General features: G+C 41.3%; 1 protein-coding gene across 2 annotated transcripts in view; it reads left to right on the top strand.

The window, feature by feature from the left end:
• Positions 1-13,296, top strand: part of Rtn1 (reticulon 1) — a 184,961-nt gene extending 171,665 nt beyond the window's left edge. For both annotated transcript variants that reach the window (XM_090344210.1, XM_090344211.1), the window contains 6 exons: positions 4,502-4,709; positions 7,728-7,866; positions 9,661-9,730; positions 10,257-10,303; positions 10,387-10,445; positions 12,462-13,296. In XM_090344210.1, the coding sequence (XP_090200336.1) occupies positions 4,502-4,709; positions 7,728-7,866; positions 9,661-9,730; positions 10,257-10,303; positions 10,387-10,445; positions 12,462-12,504 (566 nt within the window). In that variant the 3' untranslated portion in view covers positions 12,505-13,296. The remainder of the gene's footprint in view (positions 1-4,501; positions 4,710-7,727; positions 7,867-9,660; positions 9,731-10,256; positions 10,304-10,386; positions 10,446-12,461) is intronic.
• The last annotated feature ends 1,984 nt before the right edge of the window (positions 13,297-15,280 follow it).

The following is a 15,280-nucleotide window of genomic DNA, read 5'->3' as shown; positions in this document are numbered from 1 at the left end:
CTGTCTTCAAATCCTGCCTACTCCTGACCATTTCAGTCATAGGAAGACCTTTATGGCTTATTCTCCAAAGAGAATTCAAGGCAGCTTAGCTCAAGCCACTTCGTAGCTTAACACGTATCTGTTGCCACTCCCATACCTTCCCGCAAAAAGTCTCCCACTGCCTTTCTTTTCTCCTTTCTTTGAAAAGACAGAGCAACTCTTATCCTACCTTCTCTGAGATCTTGCTGACTCAATTATCTCTGCTCTCCAGAATCCTCATTCATCTTTCTACCAGTGTCCCCAGATTTTGTTCCTGCTCTGTTCTTGGAATTTCCACATCTCCCAACCACTTACATAGCGCTTCCACCCCACAGCTCCCAGCACCTTCTTTGAAGGTATGAAGGACTTTCCAGTTGCAAATGCATTGGTCCCTTCTTTCTTGGCTTTCATCCCTCTCTCTCCCTATCCCTCTCCAGCTTTCCATATGGTACTTTTTCCTTTTCTTGGAACTCCCTTCAACATAGATGCTGTTCCCTTAGACACTGCAGTTGCCACTTCCAACACTCAGGACATATATATATATATATATATATATATATATATATATATATATATCCACACGTTCCTTCTGTTTACCAAATTTCAGTCCTACATTTCCAAATTTTCTGCTGTGCTTACTCTTCTGGATATCAGTGTTTGAATGAGCTGAACTTTTTTTTTTTTTGGTTGGTCCTGGGGTTTGAACTCTGGGCCTAGGTGCTATCTCTGATCTCTTCAACTCAAGGCTACCACCCTACCCCTTGAGCCACAGCACCACTTCCAGTTTTCTGGTGGTTAATTGGAGATAAGCATCTCATGGTCTTTAGTGTCCAGGCTGGCTTTGAACTGCAGTCCAGATGTCAGCCTCCTGAATAGCTAGGGTTACAGGCATGAGCTACCGCATCTGGCTTTGAACATTTTTTTTTTTTAAACTCAAGCCTAGTGTGACAAATCCCAAAGGAGTCATTTAACTTTCCAGATTTTTTAAAAAGGGGACTTTGGTTTAATTGTCTTCTCAGTGGTTCCTGTTTTGCTCCTGCTCCAGACTATGTCACAGTGTCCTGCTGTCAAGTCTTATGTCAGAATCTGGAGGTGGAAACACAAGACCATCTTCTTCCCAAATGAATTCACCCTCAGATTGCTATTTTTGTCACTGGTACTCATCTCTCAATGATCCAGCTTTGAAATGTTGCTTCTACCCATAGTTAACTCTTCCTCCTTTCTCCCACAGCTAATTAGTCACCATTCTTGTCAACTAACCCTTCATAATATTTCCTTTATCTACCTCATCTCCTTAACAAAGTGTTCCCCACATTTGTAAACTACCCCACATCCTCTTACTTCATCAACCCCAGGACTGCTTGGTCCTCACTTTAAAAGCTTGCCACCTCCCACATCACAAGATATTCTGACACTGAGTCAGAGTTTATTTAAGTGAACACACAGTCACCTCAACTAGGCCTTAAGTTTCTTAAGAAAAGGAACAAGATTTGTGATTGCTTGAGTCCTGGGCTTACTAGATAACCAATGGTCAACTATTGATAATGCCTTGTTTTTGCTTAAAAAAATCCCCAGGTGCTGGTAGCTCATGCCTATAATCCTGGCTTACTCAAGAGGCTGAAATAAGATGATCCACGTTCAAAGCCAGCCCAAGCAGGAAAGGCCAAGGTTTATCTCCAATTAACCACTAGAAAACTGGAAGTGGAGCTCTGGCTCGTAGTAGAAGGTCACGAGCCTTGAGTGAAAAAGCTCAGGGACAGCTCCTTGGCTCTATTTAACATACCACATGAGATAGCCAACTATTTTGGGGGGTGGGGGGACAAAAAATCTAGGGGTTCTTTCTGGTTCTTCTTAATATCCATGCAGGATACAAGTTTCTTAACTTTTTGTCACTTTCTCCTAATGGATTTTAGTGCAGGATTTAAATATGATCATGTACTACATGCTCTGAACACTTCAGAATTAAGGTAAATGGGTATCTGTCAAAAGGTGCCCAGAATCCCCTAGCCATTGTTTTAAGATGATTCTTTTGTTAACTTAAGTAGAAATCTTCCTCAGTCTGTGCAACTGGACTGAAAGAACTGTAAGGTGATAACTCCATACAAAACTAAAATGTGATTTACTGCTCACTCCACAGACTACCCAAGACAGCCTAGATTGGATGTGTGCCATTCTGTTCTTAACTTTTGCTTCTTTTTTTGCCTTTTCTTTCTTTCTTTCTTTCTTTCTTTCTTTCTTTCTTTCTTTCTTTCTTTCTTTCTTTCTTTCTTTCTCTTTTTCTTTCTTCCTTTCTTTTTCATTCTTTCCTTTCCCTTCCTTCCTCTTTCTTTTTCCTTCCTTCCTTCCTTCTTCCTTCCTTCCTTTGGAAGATACCACTACTCTAAAAACAGATCTAGGACTGTCTTGGTGTATTGCCTCTCTATCTGCCCCCTACATTTGGTCCCAGGAGGAGCCAGGCTTCTATGGGGCTCTTTCTCCCACTTCTGTCATCTCTTAGGCCAGTGGATGGGGAGTATAGTCTTTCTCCCACATTGTAAAGGTGGGGGTCATCCCAAGTCTTTACCTCTCAGCCCCTGATTGGTACCCAGCTGGCATGAGGTGGGTTAGCATTTAGCTCTAACCCTGTACTACGTCACCTCTTTAGCATGGCATTGTCACTAGGGTATGCAACTTTTTCTGTACAAGATTGGAAAGTTACCACCCTTAATTCACAAATACAAAATGTTCCATAATCCAAAACTTTTAGAATACCGAAGTGATGCCATGAGTGGGAGAGAGCATCCATATGCTGACACTTTGTTTAATGCACAAAATTACTTTTTAAATATCATCTCAAGTTACCTTCATATGTGTATAAGAGGTATTTGAAACCGAAGTGAGTTTCAGGTTTAGCACTCTGGTCCAGTTTCCATACATTCTTATGGGTCTTGTAAATATTCCAGAATCAAAAAAAAAAGACTCTAGAATCCAAACAATATTCTAGAATGCAAAGCATATTTGTATTTCCAGGCATTTTGGCCAGGAGATTTGCAGCCCACATGGTTCTTTCAGCAGTTGCACATGGATGAATGTTGGGGCCTCGTCTTGCTCCCTCATCTCCATTTGCTTCCCCCCAGGCAAGTGGCTGGAATCAATCCTGCAAATCACTTGTCTTCTGGTACTGTGCACAGGAGAGTGCAGTATAAGCCATTGGGATTTACATCTGGTTACAACATGGGACATTTGTTTCTGATTGACAATCACATTCTGTAATGACAATTTGTCATTTGCCAAATCAAAGACTTTGCAGCTGGTGGCTCACACCTGTAATCCTGGCTACTCAGGAGATCAGAAGATAGCAATTTGAAGCAAGCCCAGGCCAGAAACTCTGTGAGATGTTTATCTCCAATAAATTAAAAAAAAATCCGGGAATGGTGCTGTGATTCAAGTGATAGAGTCTTGCTTTGAGCAAAGAAGCTCATGGACAGAGCCTAGTCCCAGAGTTGAAGCTCCCGGATCAGGAGAAAAAGTTTGCAGAGCTTTGTCAGCAAGGTTCATGTGCTTCTCTTTTTTTCATAGTAACTGAAATATCCAAAATATTTCCATTCTATACTATGTGTGAAACACTGTAGCTTGTTTTATTTATTATTTAGTTATGTTGGTCATGGGGCTTGAACGGAAGATCTGGGCACCATGTTTATTTATTTATTCAAGGGCCTGGGAATTCCCAGTCCCAGCTTGCTAAGTAGCTGGTGTATCATTTGAACCGTGCCCTCTCATCTAGCTCTATGCTTTTGAACACAGTTCTAGGTTGAAAAAAGATGACGACTACATGGTAAATGTCAATTTTCAAGCCTGTAGTCCTATTCTCTTCAGTCACAGAGTTTAACAAGTCATGCTGACCAAAAGTTTAATGCATCGTCAGCTCCGGGGTTTGTGGACACAGCAGCTCAGGTCTGCTGGTGTTTATGAAGTGGTCAATCTTCATCCAGATGTGGATGGTATTGCTTATATCACATCTGTGAAGCTGGTGTCCCACAGACGGACTTCATACTTCCAAAGGCACCTGAAAAAAATACAAATTCTTAATTTTCATTGTTGTGCTCTTTCTAGCAGCAGGGGTGTTTATATAACTGCTGTATGACTATACAGGCTGCCACCAAGAAAGTTGTCCTGAGACAGCAAAGTGCACCTGCAATCTGTGCTCTCCCGAAGAGGAGCTTGAGGGCTTCCCAGTGCCCTCTGCAATGAATTCACCTAATTCCGGCCACTGTGTAGACACTGAAGTGCTCAAAGATGCATCTGAGCTCGGCTGTCCGTGGAGTCTTATCCCCTCAGTCTCTCCCAAAGGAAATGGTAGCTGGTGGCAACTGTCCGCTGCTTTGTGTTTAGGAACCTTGGTGCTCGGTGGGAACCTGCAGCCCCCACAGCTGGGCAGATGAGCAGCGGCTCACTCTGGCATAAGCAGGGCTCCTGAGGGGTGTGTTTGTGTCTTCTTTCACAGCTATTGACCTGCTGTACTGGCGGGACATCAAGCAGACCGGGATTGTGTTCGGGAGCTTCCTGCTGCTGCTCTTCTCCCTGACCCAGTTCAGCGTGGTGAGCGTCGTCGCCTACCTGGCCCTGGCCGCGCTCTCAGCCACCATCAGCTTCCGCATCTACAAGTCTGTTTTACAAGCTGTGCAGAAAACCGATGAAGGCCATCCTTTCAAGTGAGTGCCCCATCCCTGCCTGCCTGCCTGCCAGCCAGCCTACATGTCTGCCCTGAGCTCTCCCTTGCCCACAGAGGCACCTGGGTGTGTTTCTCCAGGACCCTGAAGACCTAACATTTGCCATTAGTATCTAACACTGCTGGTGGGTTTCTGTGACCAAACATCAAATCATCATCCGAACACTTCTCCCCGTATTGAGTTTTATAGTACATTACTAACAGTAATCCTAATCCCTTATCTCTGTATACTGCTGTATAATTAGAGAATATTCCAGCAATCACTAAATCCAATCGATGTTATAAAGGAGGACAGGGCAGGCATTGCAATCTCTCTGGGCCAGTGGAAAAGTCAAGTTCCAGGAAGTGACCAGACATGCTTAAGATCATGTGGTCAGTACCTAATGGGGAGCTCCATGTTATTTCCACGTCATCTCTGGAAATGAAACACCACAGGGTCAGGCTTAATGCACAGTTTCACCCAGAGCCCTTCCTTACCTGCGTTTTTATGTGGGGAGATCAGTTTAGAATGGGATATTGGAGCAAAGATGTTTTTAAGGGGAAGTCCACTAAGAGGACACCTACAATGTGGCAGAAAGCCACGCCAGCCTGGCCATCTACATCCACCTAATTCCCCCAATGTATCCCCTGACCCCAGAGGGTAGCCCTGGGTACTTGCAACACTGATTGCCAGTGTCAGTCCCTCACTTGCTAACTAGCTCCACTGCAGTTCTTGCAGACCTATTGTACATCCTTATCCTTTGTAACTGAGGGGCAGTTCTGAGTCCTGTGTGAGGTGGGTGCTCAGTGCTACAGAGTAGTTTCTAGGCCAGCCCTGGGAAATTCACCAGTGCCACCTCTGTAGCCACCCTAGCTCTGCCCCACTCCTCAGCTGACTCAACACCAGAGTGGCATCTGAATACTAACAGAGGAGAAAAAGAAAGATATTGTTCATGAGGCTTCGTGAACAAAGGTAAAAGCTACACGTCAGACTTTCCTTCCCAGCCTCTGGGTCCTGACCTCGGTGTCAAACACAGGTGCACCCTGGCCATCCTTGCCTTAGGGATGCATTGGTCCTTCCAATGCTGTTGTTAATGGGTCTTCTGGGAGATACAGTAACTTGGGTACGTAAGTTCCCATCTCATAGGCTAGGAGACGAGAGCTATGGAGTGTCTTCTCACTTCTAGTAGGGCATACACAAACACTTCAATAGTCCTAGCCTATATGACCTATAACCTGTTGTCAGTTTTATTCTTCCCCTTTCCCCTCTACTGCCCCCCACCCAGTTCTGCCATTTGAGGTCCTACCATGTCCTACCACAGTGTTTCTGCTGTACTCTTGTCCTTTAAGGCTGAATCATGACATGGGGGACTTTGCTCTTACATAGCTCATTTCTTCTAATGCATAGTAAAAGGAATAAGAATATGCCTATAATTAGCTCAATTACATTATCTTCTTTTAGAAGACAAATTTAAAATATTAAAGCCATTTTAATTCACATTTATTTATTTTATTTTAATGTATAGAGGGATTACAATTATATTTGCCAGGTAGAGGGTGCATTACTTCTCACATATTGAGACCTCAAAAAGCCATTTTTAAACTTAAAATATTAAAGTCAATTTTATTCACAAAAGAAATATCTGACTTAGTATGTAATTTAATCAGAATGTACTATTTAGGAAAATTGATATTTTCTCTAAAGAAGAGAAAAGTCATACAATTTTAAACAGTCTCTCAGTCAGTTCAGGTGGCTTTGAAAAAGTACAATGAAGCAGATGAGTTAAAGAACAGAACAGTTTAACTAGAACAGTTAAAAGTCACGGGGTAGGTGCCAGTGACTCGTACCTGTAATCCTGGCTACTTGGGAGGCTGAGATCTGAGAGTCTGCCAGCTAGGAGGAAAGTCGGTTGAGAATCTTATTTCCAATCAACCACCAAAAAAGTCACAAGTGGAACTGTAGCTCAAGTAGTAGAGTGAGAGCCTTGGGCACAAAAGCTCAAAGACAATGCCCAGGCTCTGAGTCTAAGCCCTAGGACTCTCCCTCTGCCCCCTCCACCCACTAGTAGAGACATATTTCTCACTGTCCTGAAAACTGGGAAGGCTAAGATCAGGGTTCCCACATGTTCTACTTGCAGTCTTCTGTCTTCTGGTCATATCATCACAAGGCAGAAAGTGAATGAGAGAACTTCCTTGGATCTCTTTTATAAGACCACTAATCTCAGTCCCCTTAACCTAGTCAACTCCAAAGGCCCCTACTCGTCATTGAAGGGACACGGCATTCCATCATAGTGCTTTCTACAGCGCAAGCCAAATGCTGCTTACTCTTTTATCACAATATATCGAGCCCTTTAAGACCTCTTAAATATCCTGTAGACAGGCAACGTGGAATGGGGCAGGGAAGAGGAGGAAGGATAGCCCTTGGTGCAGGAACATGACCAAGGAAAAGGAATAGGTGAGATGTTTTCACCTTATTTCCAAAAATATTGCATTTTGTACATTTCTCTTATTCGTGAGTTTAATTAACCCCTTGAGCAAATGGAAAATGTCATTACTAAAAGCACCATCCTCTAGAACCAGTGGATATTTTCACTAGTGTAGGTCATTTGACTTTTCTTTGCTCTTTCAATAAACCTGAAAGTTCTAGAATTTAAGCATCAATTCTTAGAGGTCTGGTGAGGAATAATAATTGGCAGCTAGGATTTGCAGATAGTTCAACAGTTTAAAGACATTCACCCCTGTGGAGTCATGAGTGGAAAATTTAAACCGAGGAGTTTATTTTGCACTGATTTTTCTCTGGTCCCAGGCAATTTGTCTGAGCTCTCAGCTCCCACTGTAATGCTTTGGTGGATGGAAAGAATTTCACTCTCCCAAGTTTTCAGTGCCCTGGAAGCAGGCATGTGTGGTGCCCTGCAATCTGCTGACATAAGCCAGGAGACAAGCTAACTCATTGTCCCCGGAGCATGTGCCTGGCACCTGCACACAGCCCTCTAATACATCTCTGGGGATGGTCTGTTGACAGGGCCTACCTGGAACTTGAGATCACCCTGTCCCAAGAGCAGGTCCAGAAGTACACAGACTGCCTGCAGCTCTACGTGAACAGCACGCTGAAAGAACTACGAAGGCTCTTCCTTGTCCAGGACCTGGTGGATTCCTTGAAAGTATGGCTCTTGAAGTCCTTTGCACAGCACTCCTGGGTTGTTTTCCTTAAAAGAAGACTATTATAAGCTGCCACATCTCAGAGAATGCACACTAAGTATTGGTTATATTCTACTCAGAAAGCATCCAGTTAAACAGCACCATAAAGCTCATGTGGTCCGATCTCTTATTTTACAAATAACGAAACTGTGTCTCAGAGAGGTTAAGATACTTACCCAAGGCCCAGTAGTCATTGGCAGGCCTTGGACCAAACCCAGCTGTTGCTAGTTCTATCATGTTTACAGCACACTGTGGTATCTGCCCTTATCCATTTCAATTCCTCAGCCAATTCCCCAAGATTTCATTTTAAAATAGATGTCTAATTAGGCGAATGTGAAAAATATACTCATTTCCTCATTGCAAGAAACTGAATCTCCTAAAATAGTAAGTCTTCTATGTGTCTTCAAGCTGAGACACCTGTTTGCTTACAGTGTTGAGAATTAAACTTAGAGCTGTATGCATGCTAAGAGTAGCTAGGCACTAAGGCAGAGACATGTGGAGGGCAGGAGAATGTCCGTCCCTGTGTGAAATGAGGATCTGGACCAACCAGGCCTTCACCCTGGTGCTTTCACTGAACCCACTGGATTGCTTTTGACAGTGCTTGAGCCTTACTTCAGATTACAGGTGAAATTCCAGTAGATGAATCCTGACTCGGCAAGGCCACGAGCAGAATGCAGGGTGAGAGAGTGTTCTTGCTGTCTAGGAGCTCTGTACCAGAGACTGCCTGGTAGGAGTTCCTGGAAGAACAGAGGAAAGAGTGAGTGATGTGATCTTTTGACCTGCAAGGAACTTACCTGGAATAAGAGCTCACCCTGTAATAACTTAGCTAGAGTGATGATAATTACTTACTGTGGTGCTCTTAAAGTAATGTAAAATAAAAAAATATAGAGTTGGTCAGGAGTGTGGCCTAGTTTCCGGTTGCAAGAGCCAGCAAGCTTTATTTGTAAAAAGCCAGATAAGAACTATTTGGGTCTTAAGTCCACAGCATCTCTATCCAACTTTGGCAATAAAGCACAAAGCAACAAAACACCATCTGTCAACAAAGGATCATGACCATGTTTCCAAATCGAGCTTTACTGACAAACACTAAAAACTGAATTGAACATCATTACACATGTCACAGAGTATTTATTTCATTCAACCTTTAGAAATATAATGATTATTCTCAATTCTTGGGACTATACAAAATTAAGCCAAGGGCCATAGTTTACATGGATGCACACATACTCTCTATCATTAGCCCCTCAAATCTTACATAACATGATTCAAAAAAATCCAAGAGAACTGGAGATTATTCTCTTTCTGTGTTTCCACAATGGTCTTTAAATTGATAAATGCTCTTTTATTTCCCTTGAATTTTTTTGTCAGTCCTGGGGCTTGAACTCAGGACCTGGCTTAGACACTTTTTGCTCAAGGCTAGTGCTCTACCACTTGTGCCACAGCACCACTCCAGCATTTTCTGTGTATGTGGTACCAAGGAATCAAACCCAGGGCTTTGTGCACACCAGGCAAGCACTCTACCACTAGACTATGCTTCCGGTCCTCCTATGAAAATTGCTTTACTAAAATTCATTTCCTAGTTTATCTTACTCTAATCTTGAAAAAAATCAAATTAAAACTTCTTAGAAAAATCACTGAAATAGGTAATACTAACCGGAAAAAAAATTAGATCCCAATCTAAAACAGAAGACAATGCCATAAGACTCTTGTCTGTCAGGAATGGTTTTCGGAGCCTTCACCATTCTTTCCTCTTTTAGTTTGCGGTCCTGATGTGGCTCCTAACTTACGTTGGCGCTCTCTTCAATGGCCTGACCCTGCTGCTAGTGGGTAAGGACGGACTGGGAAGGAGGGGGGATATTGCCTTTTTTCATTTTCTCTGAGAGCATATGCTTCCCAGCCTATTATATTTAAGCCTGCTTTTATATACTTGTAGGAATGAATGCCGGATATCCCAGATTATAGATCATTTCCCTTACCATCATAGCTCAATTAAGCAGTATAAACAGTATTGTATGTTAATAGTGAACTTTTAAGTATAAAGAAATTTTTTTCCTATTAATCACATCTGGCTTCTACCATCTATCAGTTTGCCGCTTAGAAAAGAGAGCTATTCTCATCTCAGTTGGGGCCAGTGCACCTTCATTCTAGGACTAATGGCATATTATCTGTGGAGAACTCAGCATTCTTTTTTTTTCTTCTCACACATTCCCTCTTATCAAAAAAGTGCTACTTATTCCAACAATACTATATTATTGCAACACTACATCATATGGATCTGTTACATCAAATGTGGCTATAAGCTGAATCTTGTTGGCAACTCTCAGAGTTTTAATACCATGTTTTTTTCTCCTAGCTGTGGTTTCAATGTTCACTCTACCTGTAGTCTACGTTAAGCACCAGGTAGGTTCTGTGCCTATCAGGCATTCTTGCTTGTTTTGACCTCATGGTGTCTGGCTGTACTCATGATTTCTTTCTCTTCCTAGGCACAGATTGATCAATATCTGGGACTTGTGAGGACTCACATAAATGCTGTGGTGGCAAAGTAAGTTTCATGGTGCCGTTCGTGAAAAGGAGTCACAAAAATGGGTTAGCCACATATTACACAAGATGGCAAACCAATCGTTTTATTTATATTCGTTTTTCTCTTGGTAAGAAAGTATAAATTTCAGAACTCTTAAATCTTTAGTTGTTTCAGATATCATAATGAATGACTTTTAGTGAATGAATGAAGTTCTACCTAAGGGCTGGCCTGTATCCAAGATAAGGTGTAAATGAAGCCTGCTTTAGAAAAAGTTAACAAATAAGTTGAAAATTTAAAAATAGCAAAAATCTCAATTTTTAAGCAGGAGTATCAGGTTTCCAAGCATTAGAAATGCTTCTAACCTTCAAATGAACATAGGCATAGACTGGTTTACTTTGTTTTGAGTCAGAAACATCTCTGTGTGTGCTAACTTTCCTGGTTACTGCATTTTGTTCTTTTAGAAATGGCCCCCAAATTACATGATGATTGGCACCCTCAATATATCATAGCTTCTAGGGTCTCCCAGCAAAAAGTTAATATAAAAGTTATAGTATAAAGAATATGACATTCTTGAATCATTCATTATTTAATTTTCACTGCCTGGTAGAAGAGATTTTTTGTTTGGTTTATGTTTTTATTAGCATTTGTTTGTTGTACACGGGTATTTCATTTTGACATTTCCATACATGCATGCAACATACTATGAACAAATTCACCCTTTCCCTCACCGTGTCTTCCCACTGTTAAACACTTTCCTTTACCTCTCCATTTAACCTCCTCATCTCCGCTGATATCCTTGCCCTCAAGAAAGTCTGCTTTATATTCCCTTAATTCATTTTTTTAGTGAATAATGACTGAATAAAGGGACTTCACTGTGACATTTCACATACCAAGTTTCCTTATGCCATCTTTATACATAAACACTATTTTAACTGAAAAGTCTGGTGGTATCCTTTTGCTAATTAAAAATCACTTAATGGCTGCTTATGGATTAAGGTTTCTTTAGCATTGGCAAATGAAGGGAATTGATTCCGTATAATCCATATTTGACATTTTGTAAAATTCAGTTACCAAATTTGACGAACTTTTCTTTTAATGTTTGTACTTCAATAATAGATAAACATTTTCTACTGGTAAGCAAGCTATTTCTACTAGTAAGCAAGGTGCATTTCAGATACCAAGAGAATATCTAGAAAGCCTCAAAAAAATACCTTTCCTGCAAAATCAAGGGAGGGATTACAATGTCTGACAAGAAATGTACTTGTTTATCTTGTTTTGTAATTGTAGCCCCTCTTACATCACCTTGACAATAAAATTAAACTAAAAATATACCTCCCCTGTACAAGGCTAAGATCTAGAACTCCAAAATTCAGAGACAGAAACTGAAATTAATGAATCTTTACAGAGAACTATATCTAAGGGCTAATTTGATTTGAATTCATTAACAAATTAACTGGACTATAAAAGCTGTCGGTTGTGATACAACTTTGAAAGTAGAAAACTTAATATCATTTTTCTTTTTGTTTATTTTTTGGACATGGGGCTTGAACTCTGGGCCTGGGTGCTACCCCTGAGCATTTCAGCTCAAAGCTATTGCTCTACCACTTGAGCCACTGCACCACTTCTCTGATAGAAGAGTTTTTAGGCACACACTTAAAACTATTAGATCAGCTGGGTGTTGGTTGCTCACACTTTAATACTAGCTATTCAGAAGGCTGAGCTTCAAAGACACAGATTTGAAACTATCCCAGGCAGAAAAGTCTGTGAGACTCTTATCTCCAATGAGCCAGCAAAAAAAAAAGCCGTGGCTCAAGTAATAAAGTGCCATCCTTGAGCAAAAATACCAATCAAAAGCACAAAGCCCTGAATTCAAGCCTCAGTATACACACAAAACAAACGAAAGAACTGCAATGGCTTCTAGAAGCTCAAGCTACATGGTCACTTGGCTAATGAATGCAACATAGTACAATAATACAATTATCTGTTATGCAATATGAAATGATCTCACTGCTAACCTCTTTTTTATTGTCCTTTTAGAATTCAGGCTAAAATCCCAGGCGCCAAAAGGCACGTTGAGTAAATGAGCATCCCAGCAAGGACTGCACACAACAGGGATGTCTGCAGTGGTAACCGCTCTCTTTTTACTCGTTACCGCAAATTGATTGTTTTTCCCTCCCAGTTACCATAATCTTAGAGGCAAACCTTAAAACAGCTGTTTTTAGGCTGTTCTGTACTCTTAGAATATTTGAGTCACTTGTGTCAAGCACTAAAGTATAGAGAAAAGTGTATTAGATGTGGTTTTTAATTTTGTGTTGCTAAAAAACAAAAAAAAAGTGCATGATGGTGAGAGCCCATGTTATCTTTTCTTCTTTGGTGTTCTCCTTCTCCTCTTCCTCTTCCTCCTCCTCCTCCTGCTCTTCCTCTTCCTCTCTGCAATGCTTCTGTAGCTTCGAATCCTCCACTAGACCTCTCTGCCCAGTGAGCTGACGCAATAGTGGAAATCGCTTATATGTCCTTGGGTTGCTGGTTGGATTAATCTTTAATAACACTATATAGAATTGTAGACTGATGTTTTAGCATTTTTCTGACACACACAACGTAAAAAAATTTGAAAAGCAGTTGATGGTAATCAGTTTTGTATAACTTAAAATAATGGGTAAACCCCAACATGAACACACAGTCCCTTTATTGTATGAGATCAGTAGTCTGATTTACATGTATGGTCACTCAAAAGTTACCAGCATGTTAACTTTATTACAATTTGTATTATTTTCTCCGTAGTTCCTAATGGACTTAATTATGGACTCTGGATATTTGCACTTATGTACTTGATACTGAATGCATAAATAAATGTTACTAAATGTAGAAAGTTCTTCCTGTCTTGTCGTGATCTTACTCGAAAATGCAAAAGAGTTTACTTTGCTTCTTTCTTCCATGAAGCTTAACTCCAGATTGTTTTATATTGTATTTGGGTTAATAATAGAAATCACTGAAGAGTGGTAGGACAATTCATATTTTTCTCTGTATGGCTGACATTGATATTTTAGTTGATAAAAGCTCAAAAGTGATAAAAATCTGTACATCAACTCTTAATAACCACATGCTGTACAACATGGGCATAGGAAATTGTAATTGTCCTATGCTGGCTCTTTTGGCAATGGTTTATTGAGCCACTGCTATTGAATAGTCATAGGACTGTGAATCAGAGTTAACAGTTCCTGCCTTCTCTGTACCAAGTCTTGTGTGAATAGTCACTACTTCTTGTAACAGTCCATTTGCCCATTTTATTTTACTGGGAGACTTAAGAGTCAAAGATGAGTCAGTGGAAGTGAATGGAAGAGGAGCAATGGGAGGTGAAAAATGACCAGAAGAGAAAAAGAATGTTCTCTTGTATAGGCCTCCATTAACCAGTTTTAGGCTTGGCTCAGTAAGTGTGGAAGGAGGCAAGGGAAGGAATGAGAGTCGCAAAGGAAACTTGACACTACCAAGAATGTCCACCATGGTGTTAGGCTGTGAGTAAATGCTAGCTAGACAAAGGGCTCCAGAAAAATCAGAGCTGTGGTACAAGCTCAAGCAACATGGAAAGATTCTCAGGAAACAACCTCAGAACTGGGTCCTGAACTGGGTTTTCCCAGAGGAAGATGGTTTCCAGAATGAAGAAAAAAAAGCTGAAGAGCCAAGGCATGGAAGTGCACGATTTGTGCAGAGAACAGTGAGTATGAGCTGAACTGGGCTGCAAGATGCTTGTGCTGGGAATGGTGGTGTGTGGGAAAGATGCTTTCGGGGGATGGAGAAACAGACACCTGTGCCAAGGATTTGGACTTTATTCTTTCAATTGCAGAGTCACATAAAAACCAACACAATGAAGGCATAAGACTAGAAGATTGGAAGAATACAGGGGATAATTGTAACATAATTCCAATAGAAAAAGGGGCCAAATGACTGTGCTTCTGTGGGAACTGCCACAGTGACACAGAAAGGAGGTTTTCACATGTCCCTGCCATGCCAACCTCTGGCCGTGGTAGGGATGTGCCTGGGAGATGAGACGGAAGGACATGGGCTAGCATTCATAATTGATTTGATGTAGGCTTTCACGCCAGCTTTCTCAAGAGGGATTGCACCCTCCTGCTTCACTTACCCATAACTCTGATCAAACTGAATGGGAAAACACAGCACTATTTTCCAGATAGAAAACCCAGAAAAAAACAGGCTGTGAGAAGGGAAATGATCATCATAACTCGGTGTCTTATTTCCTCTTTTGTGGTTACTAAATGGAGAAGGGGGTTTCTTGAACTAGAAGAGTATAAAGCTCAGTGAGAGGATATGTGCTTCACATACTAGGCGTGGTCCCCCAGCATCTCCCCTCATGTTTTTCAGTGTTCAGCCTTTGCAGTATATAGTTCTGTTATACAGAAATAAGTGTCTTCCCTATTGGCATTCACAGCATTGTCCTCTCTGCTATTGGTCCAAAGGATGGATTTTCATTAGAAGGATCTAATTAGGAATTCCTTTTACTGGAAGTAGTATAGAAGATTCCAGAGGGAAACTTCAGGCTTACAAAACAATCGGTATGGGCATACACCTTTGACAAATAGAACACTGGGTTTGTAGCATGTTGTTTCTTCTCCATCAGACATTAGTCAAAGTGATATTGGAGGTGATCAAAAAATAGGAGGACCTAATGAAGAAGTGGGGAAAGGTCCCAAGGGTGAGGGGGCTGATTCTGGCTGTGAGCCACAGAAATCCCTAGAGCCCCTGGATGAATTTAGTAAGCAACAGGTGCATGATGAAGAGGCTACTGTATACTTGATGGACCATTTCAGAAGTAAAGGCAGTGGGGTGGTCCATACGTTGCG

This window comes from Megascapheus bottae, chromosome 14, assembly GCF_031878675.1.
Source record: "Megascapheus bottae isolate mThoBot1 chromosome 14, mThoBot2.hap1, whole genome shotgun sequence".
In the NCBI taxonomy this organism is placed as follows: Eukaryota; Metazoa; Chordata; class Mammalia; order Rodentia; family Geomyidae; genus Megascapheus; species Megascapheus bottae.
Note: the sequence above shows the minus strand (reverse complement) of the source record. Positions and strands in the feature narration are given on the sequence as shown.